At 35.2% G+C, this 22,750-nt stretch overlaps 2 protein-coding genes across 2 annotated transcripts; both read right to left on the minus strand.

Annotated features, from left to right (window-relative positions):
• Positions 1-12,028: 12,028 nt before the first annotated feature.
• Positions 12,029-12,787, minus strand: LOC122578575 (vacuolar iron transporter homolog 1-like). The gene has a single exon (XM_043750559.1). It carries the CDS (start codon positions 12,785-12,787, stop codon positions 12,029-12,031), a length of 759 nt encoding a protein of 252 aa, XP_043606494.1.
• Positions 12,788-15,130: 2,343 nt separating this feature from the next.
• On the minus strand, positions 15,131-20,583 carry LOC122578576. Its single transcript, XM_043750560.1, has 3 exons — positions 20,133-20,583; positions 15,844-15,960; positions 15,131-15,322 (listed from the first exon to the last, which is right to left on the minus strand). The coding sequence occupies exons 1-3, from the start codon at positions 20,448-20,450 to the stop codon at positions 15,245-15,247; spliced, it is 513 nt and encodes a 170-aa protein (XP_043606495.1). The 5' UTR covers positions 20,451-20,583; the 3' UTR covers positions 15,131-15,244.
• Between the last annotated feature and the right edge of the window lie 2,167 nt (positions 20,584-22,750).

Here is a 22,750-nt window from a genome sequence, read left to right on the forward strand (position 1 = left end):
GCCCGCGATCGACGGGTCAAGGACTAAAATTGGTGGGTCAACCCGGTCAGAATCTGCCATTTTTTCCGGCGAATGAAACAGCTTAGATAAGTCGACCCATTAACAACCAAAAGTCATACGGATCCAAACCCAGTTATATCAAATCAGGTTTGGAAACTCAGTTCTACCAACTTAGAAAGTTTCTTCCAACAATAATAAATCCCAACAATTTTTTCGGCGAATCACTATTTTTTCCGGCGAGTGTTGGATTCGAAAACTTTTGGTCAGGATTTGTGCGGGATCAATTTTTGAGTCGATTGGTGGTAGTTTCAAGTCTTAATTCGAAGAAACAACAAAGTTAATTTTTTTGTGCGATTTTAGTGAGGATGATGATGATGATGATATAGTATGATATGTTATAGATTTAGATATATTACATAAAACTCGCTGGAAACCTTTTATAGCCGGTAGCTTACATTACATAACCCAAAAAAACAAAGTTGGTTACACTAAATAGCAAATCGAGTAAATGGGTCCATTATATAACCTTTTGGTCATTGTTAGTTATACTCTCATGTCTTTATCCCCTTTTTCTAATACTATCCAATTATCTATTAGGTTAAAAAAAAATCAAAAGTTGGAAAAAGAAGTGGCTCGGATTAAGGGTGGGCCCACTTGCTCATCAAATGTTAGCCGATTAACCGAGGAACCGATTTTATAAATCGAAGAGGTGTTGTCTATACCATCAGTTTCTAAAAGAGAATCATATACGTGATTGAATATGACGTCTGTAATAAAGAAGTTTGTTCATTTAAAACCTTAAATTTGGGTGAGATTCAAAGACCAAATCTTAGCCATTGATTTCATCACTTATCGATGGATGAGCTAATACCTCCAATAAACACCCCCTCCCCTCGCCTGAACACACACTCTTTCTCTATCCTCTCCTTCTCTCCGACAACCTTCTGTTTCTCTGGTGACCTAACCGCCGCCGCCGCCACCACCACCACCAGTAATTCTAACCACCAATGATGTGCGTTTTTATTCTTGTCTTAAAATTTATGTTATACAAGTAACTATCTAACCTAAACACACATACCGAGCAGAGAACCCAGTCAGTGTAATATAGCCTAGTGGTAAGTTACAGGATCGTTCGCAGGGACGCGTTACTTTAACTAATGTAGTAGTACGTGTAATTCTAGTTTGTTTGGGGGTTTGTCACTAACTCCTAATAAACTAACTATTTTGCAGTAAATTAAAAATCTAACTGCACGCTTTTCAGCGAGAGGCTAATCTGAAAATATTTGGAAAAAGCGAATAGCAGTAATTAAATTAAAATACTTGTTTGGCATCTCCGAGCTTATGGTACGACCAAATACTATCCTACTGGTTTGTTAGCCTGTTGGAAACTTAATCACAGTTCAGACTCTCGTTAGATTCACTTTGCCTAGTTAGTAGTGTTGTCGCTAGACTCTACTACCCTTTAAAACAAATTCTCGCTAGATTCATTGTTTTAAGCATTAATGACCTAAAGTTTGTGTTACTAATTCATCTTTTAATTATCTGGCTCTTAAGCCATGACCAGATATAATTCCCTCCGGTGACCACAGTGCTCGTTTTCAAGTCAAAGGATCGCGTCTGGTATTGTTAAGCTTCATGTTCAATTCATCCTAGTTACTATGGTTCTGGATCCCTCGGCTACAAGTGAATCACTTTTTACTTTTAGTTAAAGACCGACTAGTCGTTTTCTGTCCTAGCATATTAGTCCTAGTGTATGATCATAGACAACCATCAGAAGTAAACTAATATGTTCAGATATAAAACCAATAGCAAAATGAATTACTAATAAACATGGATCTACTATAAACAGTAAAGCACACTCCAACAGAATCTAAACAAACACAGTAAAACAATAAGCGTCTACATGATCACATCGATCCAAACAAGTATTCAGCCTACTAGCCTAGCATTATTAAAGGAATAACAAAGTCTGAAAAGATGAAAGACATTGTTTGATAATAACTAAAAGTTCACATCAAGACAGCGGTAACAGGTCGGTGGTTCCCCACGCGCAGAGCGACATAACTTGATGTATTCATATAGATTTTACTCGTTAACAGTTCTTTGAACTTATTTAATCTACTGATTGCCTTTTCTTTAGATTTACTACATTATTCATGCAATAAACATTATCAGAGATCCCAGATGACTCATAATCTTACTCCGCATGCAACTAGTTCACATTAAATAGTGTAAGATTTAAGGTAAACCATACATCTAAACTAGTTCCTACACAAGCACGTATATTAAGTCCAATTAATACACCTATGCTAATGACTAGAAAGCTCTAAATTGCTAGGTATATTAAAGTCCAGTTAAGTATGCTATGGCAAATATAATCGCATACAGTTTCAGTCTAAGCTCTAATCCAATTGGAAGCATGAACAGCCACAAATCTATAGTTAAGCTACCAATTCTAACTAACCGTTCATCCTATCAAGCTAATGTTGCTTAATTATCGTCATCTTTTGTATACTTACAAAGCTTATATTCTCAAAATAGTTTTCAGACACTTAAAAACTTATATTTGCATGAAATAAGTAGTAGAAAACTTGTTTAAAATCAAACAATTAGACCAAGGGTTTTTCCTATTCCATCCCCCCACACTTAAATTGTACAACGTTCTTGTTGTACTAGACATAGAAAACAAAGGGTTATAAGAAAAACATGTAAAAATTAAATAGAAAAAGGATTAACGAAACTTCTTGGGTCTGAAATTGCATGATTGTTGTTTGAAGATGGCATTTGCGGAGCGACTTGAACATGATGAGCTTTTGATAACTTCAATCGTCTCCATTTGATGGCGATCCATGATTGCGTCTCCATTTTCTTTTCCTTTCTTTTTTTTTATTTTCTGATATTTTTGTGTTTTTGGCGATCTGGTGCGCAGAACAGAGCTATAAGCAGAGCAGGTGGAGCGGGTAGCGGCGTTGGTTGAGGACCAGCGACGCTAGAAGTGTGCCTAGCGGCGCTTCTTGGCCATTTTTGGATGAGGAGCGGCGCTGGAGCTGCACAGGTGCAGGTCCAGCGGCGCTGGGCTGCACTGATGCAGTCCCAACGGTGCTGCTCGTGACTCCTGTACGTGTTCCGAGGTCTGATTTCTTCAGCGATTTGATGCCCGAACTCCCCCACACCTAGCTTTTGGCTAAGTGCATGGTTTCCTTCAAACTACAAAACAATATACTTATGCACACTTCAATCAATTTATCAACAATGGGAAAATACGAACTAAAACAAAAATGAAAAATATAAACATAAAGTACGATTGCAACAAGTTACTTGTTTCTTCAATCCTTGAAAGCTTGCATCTGTGATACTTAAAACATACTCATAAAATATCACAAATGATAAAATTTAAAACAATCACTTAGTTTCAATTAGTCACAATTTCCTAAAAATGAAAAATAAAAAATAAAAATAAAAATAAAAATTACTGCTTGGGTTGCCTCCCAAGAAGCGCTAAGTTTAACGAGTCTTCAACCGGACTCGGCCTAGGAACTAGGTTGATGAGTACGGGTTAGGCCTAGGGCCGGTACCCGTCGATGTTTTAATGTAAAGGTTTGATTTATCCCTAAGGTGTGATGCTATCCTCCTTTTCTTGCTTTCCCAAATGTAGCTCCTAGTTCTGTACTTAGTTCCAAATGGGTTTGATTCACTAATGTCTTCCTTGGTGATAACTACTTGGTTGTATCCTAAGGTCATGGTCATCTTCTTTGCTTTCACGTTAACTGATGATCCTATCGAAAGCAAAAATGATTGTCCTAAGATGATGTGATCACTTGTAATCGAATCATCTTCGACTATATAGAAATCGGTGGGGATATCTAATCCTGCTATACTAATGACCAGGTCTCTAATGGAGCCTTTGATTAAAACCTTTGCTCCCCCTACTAACCTAATTTCTAATTCTTCTCGTTTAACCTTATTTCCATTATTCCTTACAAGGTTCTCGTGAATTCTTATGGGTAAGATGTTGGAGGTGGACCTAAAGTCTATGTAGGTATTTTCAAAACAGATGGAGTTTATGTAGCTGGGAATTTGAAATATGCTAGGGCTCCATAAAACTTACCATTAGATTCTCTAGCCATTATTTCGTTCATTTTATCTCTTTCAAGGTCAGCTACACGTTCCTCCCACTTCATGTTCCCTAAGATTTTTCTAATCCTATTAGCTACTTCTCTCCCTTTCCTTAATTGTTCTTCTATTTTCTCCTTCTTCTCCCTTAGGTTCCTAAAGCATTCATAAGATATTTTACTCTCATGTTTTCTTTCTATGGTTTGTTCACTAGGGCTTTGACCATCATTGCTTATTTCCATACTAAGATACTCTTCTTTGATCAGTTGAACTTCTTTATCAAGGTCCGACACTTTGATCCTATTACTACCATCAGACAGTGATATTTCTCGTCTAAGAACATGGATTGTTACATCAGCAATATGCAAAAATGGTCGACCTAAAATTAAGGGTGTAACTATTTCGTCTACTGAATCAAGCACAACAAACTCAGTGCAAAAGTCTAAACCCTTAACCCTAACATGGACTCGTTCAACAATCCCCTTGGGTTGTCGGTAAATCTGATCGGCTAACCGAATGCTCATATTGGCGGGTTTTAGCAAACAGAGGGTAAGTTTCTCATAAATAGCAGTAGGCATAACATTAATACTTGACTTTAAATCAGCTAATGCACTCGAAAAATATTCATTATTAATAGTGCAAGGGATAAGAAAACTTCCTGAATCTTCAGTCGCTTGCTGTAGCTATTTCCCGTCATCCGGTGTGTCGGGATTTTGAACTTCTTCACTTCTGTCTGAATCGTCTCCATCCTTCACTTTGCATTTGGATGCGAGCTGTGTACCTAGGTCTCCTTTTGAAAACGAAGCTTTTCGCGAATTTGAACTGACGGACTCAGGAGCGGCGCTGGTTGGCAACCTGGGGGCTACCAGCTGCGCTGGTAAGGGGCCAACGGCGCTGGTTTGCACCTGGAGGATCACCAGCGGCGCTAGTAAGTACCCAGTCAGTGGCACTGGTTGTTGCCTGTAGGGCTTCCAGCGGCGCTGGAGGGTATCCCCAGTGGCGCTGGTGGGTTCTGGACAGATTCCAGAGTTGCCTTGTTGTTCGTTTCGTCTCCATTTTGCTTCTGTATGACATGTACCTGATTGGAACTTTCACAAGAATCATTAGAAACCACAGTAGAGTCATTACCTTCGGTGAACACGACGTTCACATTCTCATTTCGCCCGATTGGTGGTTGGTACTTTTGACTCGAGCTAGGGTTTAGGCTTGAGCTTCCTTGCAAGATCGGCCTTGGCGTTGGACTCTCCTTCCTAGTATTCTGCTCAATCCATCTATCTATCCTCCTTTCTAGCTCTTTGATTGCGGCTTGTTGATTCCTTGCTCCTTCGTCAACCTTTTTATTATTCATGTCCATGTACCTCTCCATCATATTGGTAAGCTTCGCAATCGGATACTCCTTGACTTCATTTTCCACCTTTTGTTGCTCGGGTTGACCATTACTCCTTTGCGACCTATTTTGAAAAGAACCAAAATTATTTCTAGAATAATTTGCATCAAAATTAGAATTACCGGGATTTCTTTGAAATAGTCCTCGTTGAAAGCCTCCTCGGTATTGGTTCTGGACAAAATTGACTTGCTCGGTAGCCTCCTCTTCACAATCTTCGGTATAGTGCATTCCTCCGCAATTGTTGCACCCGTGTGCAATTACCTTGAGGTCTTTGACCATAATGTTCAACCTATCTTCAAAAGTAGAAAAACGGTAAGGTAAAGCTTTAAGTTCATGAATTACCTCATTGTCGGAGCTGCTCTCGATGCTAGCCACGGTTCTTCTCGGCTTCCTCTCTCGATCCTTATCATCCATGTCTCGAGCTAAGCTAGCTTGCACCATATCCTCCATCATTTTGTACGCAGCATTTGTAGTCTTATATAAAAAGTTACCACCGCCGGCTAGGTCTAAATCCTTTTGGGAACTCTTTGTTAAACCATAAGCCTTTTCCATGACAATTTCTGATCACTTCCCTAAGCCTTTTCCATGCAACAACTAGTGATTCTCCTTCGTCTTGCTTGAAAGCTTTGATGTCTCGAAGCATTTTCCTAGCTAAACTCGGGGGAAAGAATCACGAAACAAACTCCTCGCGTAGTTGATTCCATGTAGTGATGGTACCTTCATCGAGCTCATCAAACCAAGCATGTGCCTCTCCGGTGAGAGACGACCGGGAATAAGCTAAGTTGTACATTGTCATCGGTGACATCTCCTCCGTATTTGAACATTTTGTACAAACTGGTGAACTTGCTTACATGCTTATGAGGGTCGGAATTGGCTCGGCTGTCGAACTAGTTATCCTGAATTAACTTAAGGTGGTGTCCTTTGACTGAAAATGAATCTCCTAAGTTGGGTAAGACTATAGCCGATCCTGGCGTCGATGCTACGGCTCTCATCCTTTCCATCATTGGTCGGTCGAAATCGTCAACTACACCTCTAGGGGAATTGGGTTGAGACATGGTTTCGGTTGTTCCTATGGGGGTTGAGTTGGATCTGTTGAGCCTTCTCCTACGTCCTAGTCTACTTAGGCTTGTCCAAACGCGTCTCAAAACTGTTCCGGATCTCAAATACATCAACTACTTAAATATCCTGCAAAACTGAAGAAAAAGATCATCGCACCAATATAAAGCTAAAATGAAAAACAAAATTAAACTACTTAAACTAGAAATGAAAATATTTTTAGATTTTTGATTTTAAAGAAAAATGAAAATGCAAACTAATTAAGCTAACCCTAATTTTAACCTAATTTTAACCTAATTTACTACTTAACCTAATTTGACCTAATTAATTTAACTAAGTATTGAAAAGTAACTACTTTGTGTCGAAACTAAACGTAGGGTCGAACTACACTACTAAACTATGAATGCGTCGCGTCCCCGGCAGCGGCACCAAAAGACCTGATGTGCGTTTTTATTCTTGTCTTTAAATTTATGTTGTACAAGTAACTATCTAACCTAAACATACGTAACGAGCAGAGAACCCGGTTAGTGTAATATAGCCTAGTGGTAAGTTACAGGATCATTCGCAGGGAAACGTTGCTTTACCTAATCTAGTAGTACGTGTAATTCTAGTTTGTTTGGGGGTTTGTCACTAACTCCTAATAAATTAATTATTTTGCAGTAAATTAAAAATCTAACCGCACGCTTTTCAGCGAGAGGCTAATCTGAAAATATTTGGAAAAAGCGAATAACAGTCATTAAATTAAATACTTGTTTGGCATCTCTGATCTCATGTTATGACCAAATACTACCCTACTGGTTTGTGAGCATGTTGGAAACTTAATCACGGTTCAGATTCTCGTTAGATTCACTTTGCCTAGTTAGTAGTACTGTCGCTAGACTCACACTACTTTTTAAAACAAATTCTCGCTAGATTCATTGTTTTAAGCATTTATGACCTAAAGTTTGTGTTACTAATTCATATTTTAATTATCTGGCTCTTAAGCCATGACCAAATATAATTCTCTCTAGTGACCACAGTGCTCGTTTCCAAGTCAAAGGATCGCTTCTGGTATTGTTAAGCTTCATGTTCAATTCATCCTAGTTACTATGGTTCTGAATCCCTCGGCTACAAGTGAATCACTTTTTACTTCTTGTTCAATGCAAAGTCGATCTACGGTTGTTGCTGGGCGGCTAGGGCTGCTGAATCGGCTCTCTCTTAGGGTTTTGAGGGTTAGTTTGACTTAAATAGGTGAAAAAATCGGTTTCTGATCTGTGCCGACCAGCGGCGCTGGTCCTGGGCCTTTCTGGGCTAGCGGCACTGGTGACATAGGGAGCGGTGCTCGTGATGGCCAGCGGCGCTGGTGGCTGCTGTTCTTCATCTTGCGTCTTCGTTTGGCTCCCGAATCACTTCCTTGTGTCTTGAAACTTCATAGGCTTCCTTCTTGAGTCAGTTGATGTCATTTACCCTCTCTCGCATCTTCCGGGAACCTACATAAACACATTATTCATTAAGTACCAATAGTTCCGGAATAATAACTCATTTAAGCATAGAATTGAAGCCTTTCATTAGGGGTTTTTTTCACAAAATGGATGCTCATCAACCACCACCATTTCTTCTCCGGCGAGACAACCACTTCCATCACGATCCTCCGACTAGAACCACTTCCATCATCTCTGACGACCCCAACAACAAACAAAAACACACTCAGTCGCCCGATCTACCTCTCTTCCTCTCTTTGATCAACGGCGCCGACGCCGGCACAACAAGTGCGAAACCCGTACCGTATCAAACCGTTACCATCTTTTGGATCGCCGCCCATCAAATTCATACCATTCTCATATGCGTCAGGTGACAACCCCTTTAGAATGGATGAGGGCAACGCTCATACCATATCCACCTGAAAACGATGCCGGAGTAATTCACCGGAGTTTTGTGATGGTGGTGGTGATTACCAATTAAATTTGATTGGATACTGGTTTGCCGGAATTGTCAGACGGCGGTGGTTCCCTGAATAATTCACTGGAATGCCGCCGGAGATGAAGAGATCGCTGGAGATGACCGCCGGAGATAAAGTTTTTATCTGTAAGTTTATTTTTAATCCTATTCATTGATGATTGTTGATCTAATGGTTGAGATTAGATCCTTGGATCTCACCAATTTTGGTGGTTTCTTGTGAATACAACTATTGTAATAAATTACTTCACTTTTATACATGATCCTCTTGCACTTCATACTTGTACATAGTTGAAAACTTGTGATAGAATCTGTGTCCACATCATCAGGGAAATAGAAAAAATATGAACAACATCCAGGATACTTTAAAAGACGTTAAACACTTTCAAATGAAAATTATTTAACGATTCACATCAAATTAATTAATCGGATACAACTCAAAGAATTAGTTGAACAAAATTATGTATAGTTTGAGAGAAGATATGAACCAGAGACAATGACCAAATGCAGAGATTTAATGTATTGTTGGTAAAGGCCAATATGGAAGTTTTTGAGTTTAAATAATTGCCAAATTCTCCATTTGTAATTTATGAAATTAAATTTTCAAGAGTGAAATTTTTCTAAAGATTAACCCGGTCAGGGGTTGCCGCTCCTTGAAACTCGCAATCAGGGGCACTTCCCCCAAACCCACGTTACTTAGCAGCTCGCCTCTAAGGTCATAATAAACTTAGATTAGTATGAACTCTGTACCACCAAACCTATATAATATTTTATTAGGTCATCAAGTTTATTCAATTAAACTGGAATATCCAACACACATTGCTATTTTGTATTTGCTTGAAAAAAAATAAGAGGATCTCATTTTTTGTATCTGTATATGCATAGTCGTTCGGAACCAGTCTTTCTATCCTCAGGTTGATATATGTTGTCTAACACTCACCTTTCTATACCTCCTTTGACGCCTTGATGGGATTGGGTATTAATGTTGTATATGTGTAGCCCTGCCAATAGGGCCGAATATGTGACGATTTTATGATATTAGCCTACAAGGATTCGGTGAATTATTTAGGAAATTTCGCTGATGAATTGTTATTTAGGTTAATTGTTATTTAGGTTCAATACTCACTTGAAACTATGCCTCAGTTTCAGTTTGGGGGTTTTTACTTGGATTATTGTATTGTGTGTATGGTATCATACAAGGGAGGTTTGTTCATTTGAAACCATAATCTTTTGCGATATCCAAAGACCAAATCACAGCCCTTCGTTTTATATTCATCAATGGATGAGATCAATCCGCTTCTTTTAATTATAATACCCTTCCATATAAACTTCCCACACACACAACCTTTCTCTCTCATCTCTCTCTCCGGCGGTGACTGTTTCTCTCCCCCCTCTCTCTCTAGCGGTGACTGTTTCATTCTCCGGCGACTTAACCGCCGTCACCACCATCACCATTATCTCTAACCACCACCACCACCAACACACACACACACACTCACTTTCCTACCCTCTCTTCTTCCTTCTTCAGCGAGACAACCGTCGCAACTACCATCTTCTTTAACCAGAACTACCGCCATCATCTCCGACCACCCAACAACAAACAAAAACGCACACAGCCGCTCGATCTATCTCCTTGTCCTGTCTCTCTCCTAGCCACAACGCCGGCGCCAACAACGACTAGGATAGGAGGTCGTACCGTATCAAAACGTCACCATCTCTTGGATCACCGCCCATCAAACAGTGGCGGAACCAGGAATCCGAGTGAACCGTAGCACAAAATTTTTAACACTAGCCTCACATTGATGCAAAGTAACGCTAATTACTAGATTGTTGCGATTTTTAAGCATTTTTAACGATTCTTCGCTATTTTTAGCATTTTATAAGAGTTTTAGTACTTTTGTTAGTTTTATTTCCAATTTAGTTACTGAAATACATCTCTATAAGTTTGTTGCTATAAAATTATTTCAAAAGCTTAAAGTCATCCACGTTGACTGATATCCCAAATTTCGTTGACCCGTAGCACTAATCAAATAAACTTAATTCGGAAAAATTTCCACTACATGAGTTGAGCGGGTCCGTAGCCCAGGTTACCCTTCGGTTTAGTGTAGTTCTGCCCCTGCCATCAAATTCATACTATCCCCGTATGCGTTAGGTGACAATCCCTATAGAATGGATGAGGGCAACGCCTGTACCGTTCCACCGGAAAACGAAAAATGATTATCACCGGAGTTGTTTGACGGCGGCGGAAAACGAAAAATGATTATCACCGGAGGGCAACGTTGACCGGAGTTGTTTGATTGGAAAGTGATTTGCCGGAGTTGTTAGACGGCGGTGGTGACCGGGGTAATCAACTACAGTGATGCTCCTGATCGGAGATGACGACGGTGAAGATCAACCTTCCACGTGTGAGTTTACTTTTAATCTAAACCATTGATGATTGTTGATCTAATGGTTGAGATTAGCTCCTTGGATCTCACAAATTTTGGTAGTTTCCTATAAATGCAACTCTCCAAAAAGGTCCAAATCTTTGATTTTTATGGAAGTGGTCAATAATTCGCAAACCAGGGTAGACATGATGACTACACGTAAATCATTTGTGTAAATGAGTAAAAAAGAGGAATTACCACATCACAGCAGATCATTGATTTAAGAGATAAGTATCTTGTAATGTAACAAACTTTGAATGAATGTCTATAGTATGAAATAACTAAAGTTGTGTGTATTGTATATATACAACTCGAAAATAATGTTTATTGTATGTAAGAAAATGTATCCAACCAATTAAAATCAGACAAGTGGCACCTCTATATGGTTGCCACGTATTTTTTCTTACATACAATAAACATTTTTTAAAGTAGTTTACATACAATACACAAAACTTTGGTTATTTCCTACTATAGACATTCGCCCAAAGTTTGTTACATTCCAGTATACTTATCCCTTGATTTAATGCAGGCATGACTATCTACATCCGGCCCACCTACCCAGTCCTTTCCCGTTAGCCATCTTCACAACTTACCAGCTTACCCCTTATAGCTTTGCGTACTAAGGTTCTTGTCTAATGTCTATAACTAACTACTGATAGAGAGTGTTTCGTTAGTTCATACATTGACATATGTTTACCAATATTTGGGTTCGCATCCGATGCTTTGTGCTAAAGAGTCTTAAAATTGATAACTTAATGGCTGGAAGCTTGAGATCATCTTTGCAGACCGATGCTCAATTCTCTCAAGCTACAAGTCTACGACTTTGGGCTCGGCCCTCATACAAGTAGTTTACATGGTTCCTAGAGGAAGGACTTCGCATACATGGTCACCTTTTTAAAATGAACATACATTCTTATGAACAAAATGGACCATGTGCGGACCTGCAATTATGGATTTTGTAGTTTAGACATAAACAAATACAGTTTTTAGTTCCTTTTATATTGATCTTGAGATCGGATAGTAGGAGTAACTAACAATTTGTTACTGCAGTACTTAAAAGTTCAATTGTACATCCAATTCAAACTGCTTGAACTTATTTACACTTACAAAATCATTCATTTCCACCCATTTTCTTATCTGTAATACTATCCAATGGCTTTAATAAACCATAAGTAACAGCCATGGAAATCCACCCTCCCACCAGGACCCGAACAGCAGATGCCCTCACGCAAGACCCACCCACAACTGCCCCCAGCCCGCCAAACAAAGCTAGTGCAAAAGATGTTACCAGAACCACTGCCACAATTCTAGCATTATAATCGCTAACTGACATAGCCGCTGCCAATGGGAACAAAGAACCACAAAGAAAAGCCAATGCAGAAGCAGCTCCGGCCTTAAAAGGATTGGATAACGGTTCTTTCCTCTCTTCTATAATCTTTTCAAGTGTATCTGTTAGTATCACCTTCACCACAGGAGATTTCGGTTTATATTCATCATTGGGTTGATCAGCTTTCGGGATTTCAAGTTTGATTTCTTGCAAAGTTGAGCCTTCTTTTGATAGGCGTTGTTGATTAACAGCAAGCTCAATATCTCTTTGTGTTGAAACCGAAACAAATTCACCAACTGCCATGCTGCATGCACCAGCAATGGCCCCAGCTACACCTGAAAGAATCATGAACCATTGCCCTTCTTGGGCTGCACCAACACCCATCATTAGAGATGTTGTGGATAGTAACCCGTCATTAGCTCCTAAAATGGCAGCCCGAAGCCACTGGGCTCTTTGCAGCAGTTGCACTCGGGTCAGTTTATTTATAACGGGAAGTGTGTGGTCACCACTAGTCTCAAGTGCTCCAGGGGAATCATGAACCATGTTTGATCTTGTACGATAGAGTATGTATAACACTTGTGAGAGTGTGGCTTTTGTGTTTATGACACACTCCCATTCTTGGCATACTAATATATAAATCTCCTACATATGATCGAAAAGGACTTGAATCTTAGGCGGTATCGTGCAAGATTCTAAACCTAAGTTGTCGGAAGGGAAACTATAAACAAATGTAATTTGATATAATCTTGGAGCAAAGAAATTGTCTTCATTTTCAAATGTTAGTGATTGTATAATTCCATACAAACATTGGAGAACATAGCCAAAATACATGAAACTCCAAAAATCATACTACTTCCATCCTAACTTTTATGTCGGTGTACTTTTTTAAAAAAAAATTTCCACCACTTTGACGTTAAATATTTTTATTCGTGTTATATAATGCAAAATCTATGTATGTATATATATATATTGAATTTTAAATGTATTTTTATTTGTATAACTTTGATTAAGTATTATATAAACCATAAAATATTTAAAGTTAAATATCAGAAAAGAAAGACTTCGAAATATCAAACATGACACTAGCTCAAGTTTTAGCAAAATAGGCCGATTTTTTTTTTTTTTTGATAGTGCATACCTTTGGGCAGAATTTACCTTAAAACAACAAAAGAATGTTTTACCATAATTTACATGCAGGCCAGGTTATTCATATTACACCGTTATATATAATACTAGCTTTTTTATGCGGTTAATTAAAATATCATTAATGGATATAATATAAGAAAAATAATCTAGATATAGACATTAATAATTATTATAAGTGTTTTATGTTAATCTATACAATCATATTATTTGTTGGCCCTTGTATTATCATTTTATGGTTAACAAAATCGGTCAACAAAAATATTAAACAATATTTATTAAATCTGGACTCGACTATCGTTCATCAACTTTCATAAATGATCGTCAATCAACAAAAAATGACAACCAATGGCATATATCACAGAAATCTAAAACAACCCAATACTTATAAAAATCTAAAACAACCAATACTTAATTTAATAAATTAAAAGATAACGTAAATGAAATTTCTAATTTTCTAATTCTAATATAAACCGTAATATACGTAAGTCCATGTTCCAATAGTCAAGTAGTTATCCATAAAAGGTGCAATTAGTTACACGTGATCTTCGATTCTAATTAGACTAAAAACAAATTTATAGCTAAAATAAATAGATTTTAATACATATATAGCATTTAGAAATTAGGTAAGTCATAATATTTTTAATATTTGAAATAAATTTAGTTTAAGGATACAAAAATATTATCAAAAAAATGTGAAGATGCCACATAGGATTTATCCTACGTGGCAATTTGTAAAGATTTTAAATTTAGTTGGATGGCTTAAAAAAGATAGGATTATTACTACTCTTTTATTAGAAGTATAGATATATATATATATATATTAGTTTAGAATATATCACAAGTTCGAGGTAACCAAATGAAATAAATTCAAGGTAGTCAAATATAATTTGTATTCTATATATTGATATCAATAAGAAAGGAAAACCCTAACACTGTATTGTTTAGTTTATTTGAAGGTGTAAAGGAAAAGTGATGAGAGAAAAAATATATAAGATGCATTTTTAAGTTTTTTTTAAGTATGAGAGGGAATGAGTGGAAAGGATTAGAAGGGGAAGTTTAGTTTTTTTTTGCCTCAAAAGGTTTCCCCTAATTTTTGAAGTGATTCGAAAGGAAAACTTTTCTTCTCTCTTTTTTCCTTTTCATCCTTAAACTAGCTAAACAATACAGTGTAAGGGATTTCATTATCATCTTACAAAATGCTCATATATATTAAGATACTAAGCAACCAAATATACGTGGTTTTGTGAAAGCAACAAGATTGAATTCCTTAAACTAAATTGAATTCCTTAAACTACATGACAAATGAACAAAAATCCAAGATTTTTTCTTAGATTTCACCTTGCTTAAAACCGTATCTTTTGAGGTTTGGCAGATTACATGTAACACCAAAGTACAGTAACACAATGACCTATGAATCCTGTACAATCCAAGAGGGAAGTGCCGTTATGTAACCTTAGAATGTCCGCTGTAAAGAATGCCTGTTAGTGTATATATTATGTTCATATATTCACTAAGAATCCCAACATCAAGGATGAACACAAAAAACTGCATAATCTCCGGGATTCTACCTCAAAGTAGCCATTGTTACTAATACAATGTCAAGAATCAATTATTGCTAATAGACCAAATACTTTTACACCTCAAAATGATCAGTTTTTCAACGATAGAGAGAGAATCATACATAAGTAAGCAGGTCACTCATTCTCACATACAATGATTTGTTAATATATACTTCAAATATGGCAAAAAAATATATATATATATGAATAAAATGAAACTAACATGAACAATTGGTTAAGCAAACTTTTGTATGATGAAAACAGATTTTACATGAAACAATATGTAACAAATGACTTAACGATAACCATCTCGCCTGTCTTGTTCCTCTGCCTCCTTATTTGCAACTTGAACAGATTTGAACCAAAGAAATGCCTGTTTTTTTATATCTTGTGTCAGTTGATGAAATTTGACAAGTGGATGTTTATTCTAAATGCTAAAGGGTGGAATTATAAGGCTTAATTAGTTGATAACAACATATTAAATTGCAAGTTTTTGTACATTCGACCCTAAGAGGATCAAAGAACTGGCTAAAATAACCAAAAGTCAAAGTCAACCCAACAAACTAACAAAATCAAACATGTTATGCATATCGAGAGTGACTATTGAAACTTGAAAAACAGCTTAATATATGATAAAGATATGTGTCGAATTTGTGTGGAATGAATTTGACTTGGTAAAACAAAATAGCTAAATGACACAGATTATATATATTTATCTCAATAATCAGTTCTGTACATCCACTTCTAACCTGCTTGTTCAAATAAATTTTGTTTTACTTTAAATAATCAGAATGTCTTCCAACAATAAACATCCAAACATCCCTGGAAACATTCTTGAATTCACATGTGCATTAAGGAATCCATTAAATCAAGTACCAAGAGGAACAAACTTACAGCAGTTGGTAGACCAGTAATAGCAAAGAATCCAAGAACTGGTGTATAAAATATGCTATCCGAATTCAACACTCCAAAGACCGGCTTTTGGTTTACATACTCGAACACTGATCCAATCTATAGCCAACAAAAAAACCCGATCCAATTCTCAATAAATCAGCTTAGAATAGCTTGCTATTTTTATAAGCCTCTTTACCATGTATTGTAAATTTATCAACTAGTTGCAGTTTGGTTACCGATTATTCTAAGAAGCTCACTTCAGTCAGTCAAAGCACATTAAACAAAAGAATAAAAAAAATAGGCACAATGCAGCATTGGCTTAATCTATGAGCGGAAACCGGAAGCTTCTTTGTAGTTAGACTGATATAAAGTATAACATAATGAAATCTTAGCTATGGATATTCAGATGTACTCTGTAAAAACCCTAACAACTATTGGGTCAGGTTCTATACAAGATTCTTTAAATGGTCTTCTTTTGGTTAAGGGTTACCCGGGGAGATTTTTTATTGTAGCGGTCGAGATTTGTCTATGTTCGGTTGCAGTCATGTCCATGGTCACCCTCAAGGTATGTCTAGGGCAGTATTATATCCTTTTCCACTAGACTCTCTTGGTGATGGTTTCAAGTTCTATACAAAAGAGATCCCAAATCACAAGTATGACGGGTAACAAATGCACGTATGCGACTAGCAAAGATAAATTGTTTACTATCCCCAAATCCACTTGCTTTCGGCAAGGTATGAACCTCTAACTTGCAGTCTTCATCTGTGGGCCCATGGTGGCGGTTGCAGTTCATGTATGAACAACACATTGATCCGTCAAAATCGAAAAAATCACGTTTTTTGTTAGATACATCATTTTGATGAATATGCATCCAATATGGATGCACAAAACAAAAAACATGATATTTTCGATTTTGACGAATCAATGAGTTGTTAAACACTTAAATTAGCTATGCACTATGTTAGTTTTATGGACTTTTAATGCATAAAAATTATGTTTTTAAGTGTTCTCACCGTTCCTATATAATATATATATATATATTATATATACATATTAAAACAGTAGGAATTCGAACGATTCTAGAGCCTCTAAAAACTCAAACCTATCTTATAACATTGCCACGTAGGATGATGGCTTATGTGGTATCCTCATACAGTATTTACAATATTTTAGCTATAGAATATATATAAACTAGTGTTCAAGCCCGTCCATTGGACGTATAGTCTCAAGCTATATAAATCTTATACTAATTGTAAAACAAAAAGTGTATGGCCAATATCACAACTTAATAAATACGAAAGCTAAAGAATAAATATATGAAAATTAACTCCATATAAATATTGATTCCAATTTACCTTTTTTTTTCAACTTTAGTTAAATAAAACGAGAAACAAAAAGTGTATGACCAACATCACAACTTAATCAATACGAAAGCTAAAGAAGAAACATATAAAAATTAACTTCATATAAATATTGATTCCATTTTATCTTTTTTTTTCAACTTTAGTTAAAGGAGAAACAAAAAGTGTATAATTAATATCACAACTTAATCAATACGAAAGCTAAAGAAGAAACATATGAAAATTAACTCCATATAAATATTGATTTCAGTTTACCCTTTTTTTTCAACTTTAGTCAAATAAAAAAAGAAACAAAAACCTTTTTGGTAGTCGATCATAGCTTCTTATTTTTGCCGTAGGTTTTTTTAATAATAAAGAATTTTTTTATAAGATTTTTTTATTAAAGATCGGCCATGTTTTATTAAATATATATTAAAAAATAGAGAATTAATAAGGATGGAGTATTAGGACAAAAGAGGGAGATTAGAGGTGCCAAGTGTACCCCCAACCTCCTCTTTTAGTTATATTATAGATATAATAGAATAAAAAGAAAATATGATTATATAAAATAAAGATAAAAGAATAGAAAACACAGAAAAGGTGAAACAAATCGTAGGAAAACCACGAGGCACATAATAGACGGGAGATTCAACTGAATTTTTAGGAAAACGGATTTTTAGTGTACAGCTGATTTTTAATTTTATATGATGATTGGATAGTACGTTATTGGTAGATAATTAACTAGATATATAGAATAAGTTAGGTTGAATAGCATGTTACCGGTAGATAATTGATGCAGGATTGGGATTGTTTAATATACTGCTTTGTAAACTATGTAAATATATGGTCTGATTCATATACTGTATTCTTTTTTCACTAAAAAAATAATTATTTTTAGGAAAGCCATATTGATGGGTTTACTTAGAAGGTTTTTTTGATTGTCGTTTACTTTTGCAAACCATTTTGCATATATTAAAAGTTGTTTTAAAAGCTGTTTTTGATTGTCGTTTACTTTTGCAAACCATTTTGCATATATTAAAAGTTGTTTTAAAAGCTGTTAAAAAAAAAGTTGTTTTAAAAGGTTAATATTACAAGCTTTGAAAAATCAATTCAATATCTGCGTATCGCGCGGGTAAAAGACCTAGTGTGTATATATATATATATACAAGGTTTTTTACCCGCACGATGTGCGGTATTAATTTAAATTTTATTAAAGTTTTAATATTATCAATTAAGTTTTGTATAGTTAGCATACTATTATATGGAGTAATATTTATGTTTATTTTTCTAAAAGTACATGAATACAAAGTAAAATACTTATTGCATAATTAACATATAATGATACGAAATTTTAGTGAGAATATGTTAGGTTACAAAATTCTTAAAATTCAGTTAAACAACCCAATTTATAAAACCCAATTTATAAAGATCAACTATTAGTTCACGATAAACATATAAATTGACATGGTAGTTTCGATCAATATTTGTTTGGCACGGTCAAAAACCAAAATAAACGTATATACCAACATGGTTGTTTTTTATCACTTTGCCTTTTGATTGACATAGTGAAAAGCCAAAGACATGTCGAGCTAAAATGAAGAGATGACAATGAAGCATTATTTAGTCTTTGATTTTAGATGACAATGATTAAATAGTTAGTTAATTATATTCGAGATTTGATTTTAAATTTTATTTTATTTTATTTATGAATATCATACTTATTATTTTTTTTTTATCTAATTATATATCCAATAGATTAAACCTTTCAAATAACAAATGATATGAAAGATTTAAATATTATATCTTATGCACTATTGATAGATATAAAATTAGTTAAGGTGTAATGAAAGTTAAGACTATAACATCCCATTGTTTTTGTAAATCAATATGTATCACCGCACTCATTCAAATAAAATATATATTAGTAAAAAATACATCATTTGACAACAAAATTTATGAAACAAAATCACTTTTCAAAAACTTTTAAAAGCAACAATCACCTACGAAGGCACTTATATAACTATGGTAACACTATTAGAAGATAATAATATATGAAACAAAATTTGTAGAGTAACATTTAAGAAGTAAGCAAAATCACTTTTCAAAAACTTTTAAAAGCAACAATCACCTACGAAGGCACTTATATAACTATGGTAACAATATTAGAAGATAATAATATATTGAAAACAATAGCAAATAAAATATTATTATTATTATTATTATTTATAAACATATTATGGGAAACAAATATGGGATGCCATGTAGGAAAAATCCTATTATTATTATTATTATTATTATTATTATTATTGTTATTATTATTATTTATAAACATATTGTGGGAAACAAATATGGGGATGTCATGTAAGATAATCCTACGTGTCAATGTTTAAAAATAGGTTTAAGTTGAGGTGGATGCCTTTAAAATATCAGGATAACTATTGTTTTATAATGTTTATATATATATATATATAACACAAATTGAATAGTAAAATATAATTTTAGTCTACAGAATACTGTAAATTATTTATTTTTCTTAACCAACTACCGGCATTGAGTAGTTTAGATTGGTCATCCTAGGGGAACGTTCGTAGTCACAAGGGAATATATTTTTTGCTTCTAGGAATCGGGTTGGTACCTCCATAAATTAACAATAATAATGGGTTGGTGCCCATTGATAAGGTTGTTGATGTTTGGGAAATTCCTCTAGGTTCGGGTTTCACTCCCCACAGTTGTAGGGGTGGATTATTGGGTTGCGGGTTGTCTAATTTAATACTCGTAATAAAAGTAGGATAATATGCCTTTAAAAAATAAACATAAAGTGTACAATCTTTAGAATGTATCATAGACGAGTTCAATTTTGTTATATTTAACTAGTAAAGAAGATGAATTATCTAGTTATTCTTAGCAATTAACCTTAATCAAAACACAAAAAAATAAACAATATCTTACAGCAGCAATTGCAGTGATGGCAGAAGCAAGCAAGTAAACAAAAAAAGGAAGTTCAACACTAGCTGAATCACTTTTCTGGGCTTCGTTTCGAGCCCATGGAGGTGGTTCATCGGATCCGGGTTTGGCCCATGAAGGGGTTGACTGTTCTTCTTCTCCTTTGACAGCAAACACACATAGCTTTCTATAATTATAGCTGGTTCTTTTTGATGTTTTGTGATGGGTTTTGAAGGTGAAAATTGTGGTATTTTTGGTGAGTCTAGATATGGTGATAAGAGGTGGTGGGTGTAGATTGTTAAGAGATAGTGTTTGCGTAGGCATGTTTGGTCCTGTTTAAGTAGAAATTGAATATGTAAGCAGAGTTCCTTAGTTACTAAAAGTTTGATTTGCTAATTTCATGTGTGTTTTTGGGGAGATTGTGTTTGTTGAAGATGTCAATTCGAAACCGTTGGTCCAGAAAATTTCCTATACTAAATCGCTCTGTTTTTGTTTTTTCCTTTTTCGTGTTTTTCATTTTTTTCTTTAGTAAATTACACTTTTCGTCTCTGAAGTTAGCACGTTTTTCACTTTTCGTCCCTTAAGTGAAAAAATTACAATTTTGACCTTAAAGTTGGCAGATTTTTTCAATCATCGTTCCTCGCCAAACGTCGTTAACTTTCGGCCGTTAAGTCGGACACGTACAACACACGTGAGGGACTGAAACTGCAAAAAATGACAAGTTCAGGGACGAAAACTGAAATTTACTTTTCTGTTGTCATTATCTTCATCTCTCTGGCTGACTTTCGTCAGAAATTTCACCAGAAAACTTAAAATACCGATATCTCACTCGTTTCTTCGAATTAGACCACGAAACCGCTACCAAACTTCTCAAAATTAATTTTCGCACGAATGTTATTGGATTTAATTAATTTTGAGATTGAAGGTTGTGATTGTTCAATAGAGGTTAGGTCAGTACTATTTTAGTATATACGAGAAAAAGTATTCGTGTGTTGCGACGGTGAGATGGTGGGGTTAGATTGTTGGTATGCGATCACGTTATAATAAACGCATGTCCGGAAATAATTTAAGCTTGTCGGGTCACACGAAATGACACGGTAACTCTATATTATTAATTGGTATATTATGTAATATATTAATTAAAATATAATCATGAATTAATTAATTATGGATTTAATTAATTAAAGAGGAGGTGTTGGATTGAAATAAGAAATTAGTGTTGTTTCCTAATTCCAATCCATAAGGGCCGAAAATTTCAAGGCATGGAAAACTTTGGGATTACTTGTCCACCAAGTTTAAAACCCTTAGAATTAAGTCTAGATGTAGTTCTAACTGTCCTGAACAAGGTAGTATTAAATGACTATTTTTTCAGAAATGTTGAGAAACGACATGGCGAGACACTTGTAGTCAATACAGGATTTGTTCCTTCAATTTGCAACTGAAGTATGATACCATTTGGCGCCCTCATTAATTAATTAAGATGTTTGTATGACCATACCCAAATGACTTTGATCCATATTCATAAATTAACAAGGGTATATGAAACAAAGGGATATTAAAAACTAAATCATTTCAAATGATAATTTAAGAAACTATCCTTAAATATTTCCTTGAGTATTGACGTGTTGCTAGACGTTAACAATGTTACTGCCTTTATAATAACATGCTCAAGTGGAAGCTGTTGGTATGTGATCACATTATAATAAACGCATGCCCGGAAATAATTTAAGACTACAGGGTCACACGAAATAACACGGTAAATCTATATTATTAATTGGTATATTATGTAATATCTTATCTTATCTTACATCTTAGGCTTCATTCTTGAGTTTTATTTCGAGGAGATAAGAAAAGAAAGGATAAGAAACTTTTAGTTACTGTATTCTTGAGCTTTTGTTTCAAAAGAAAAGGAAGGGAAAGAAAGGAAAAAGAGGGTGTTTTGATCCCAAAACTTTCCTACCACTTTTGGCAAGATTTGGAAAGAAAAGTGGTGAAATTATTATTATACCCCTCAAACTTATATAAAGGTTTTAATTACTACAAGGCTATAAATGTAAAATTGTATCTTTTTATTCTTTCTTTTTCTTCCCTTCTAACTCAAGAATACATCAACTCTCAACTTTCTTTTCTTTTCTTTCAACTCGAGAATGCCTCTTCCTCTATCCAATCTTCTCATTTTTTTCTTTTAATAAAAACTCTAGAATACAGTGTTATCTTATCTTATATACTAGCTAATCAACCCGTGTTCAACCCGGGCCGTACAATTAAAAGGATAAAACAAAAAATATATAGATTTATGTATGTAATCTAGGAGAGTTCTATATATGTCTGGTTCAACCCTATTTGATTCTTTGGCTTGTTGTGAGGGGATTTAAGGGAGTTCTTACACATATCGCTCGTAATTGTTGGATCCCTACTTGGTTGTATGCACATGGACATGTTTATTACATTTGTAAGTTGATGTTTAATAGGTTTAAATGCCCTTTTTACTATGTATTGTTCATTTTACGCTAAAGTGTGTTATGCAGTATCTGCTATTTTTTCTTTAATTGTAATATAGTCGGACGACACAACCGACATGAATGGTTATTAAACTTTTTACCCTCTCAATTTTTTGCCTCTTT

Source organism: Erigeron canadensis, chromosome 8 (genome assembly GCF_010389155.1).
Source record: "Erigeron canadensis isolate Cc75 chromosome 8, C_canadensis_v1, whole genome shotgun sequence".
Lineage (NCBI taxonomy): Eukaryota > Viridiplantae > Streptophyta > Magnoliopsida > Asterales > Asteraceae > Erigeron > Erigeron canadensis.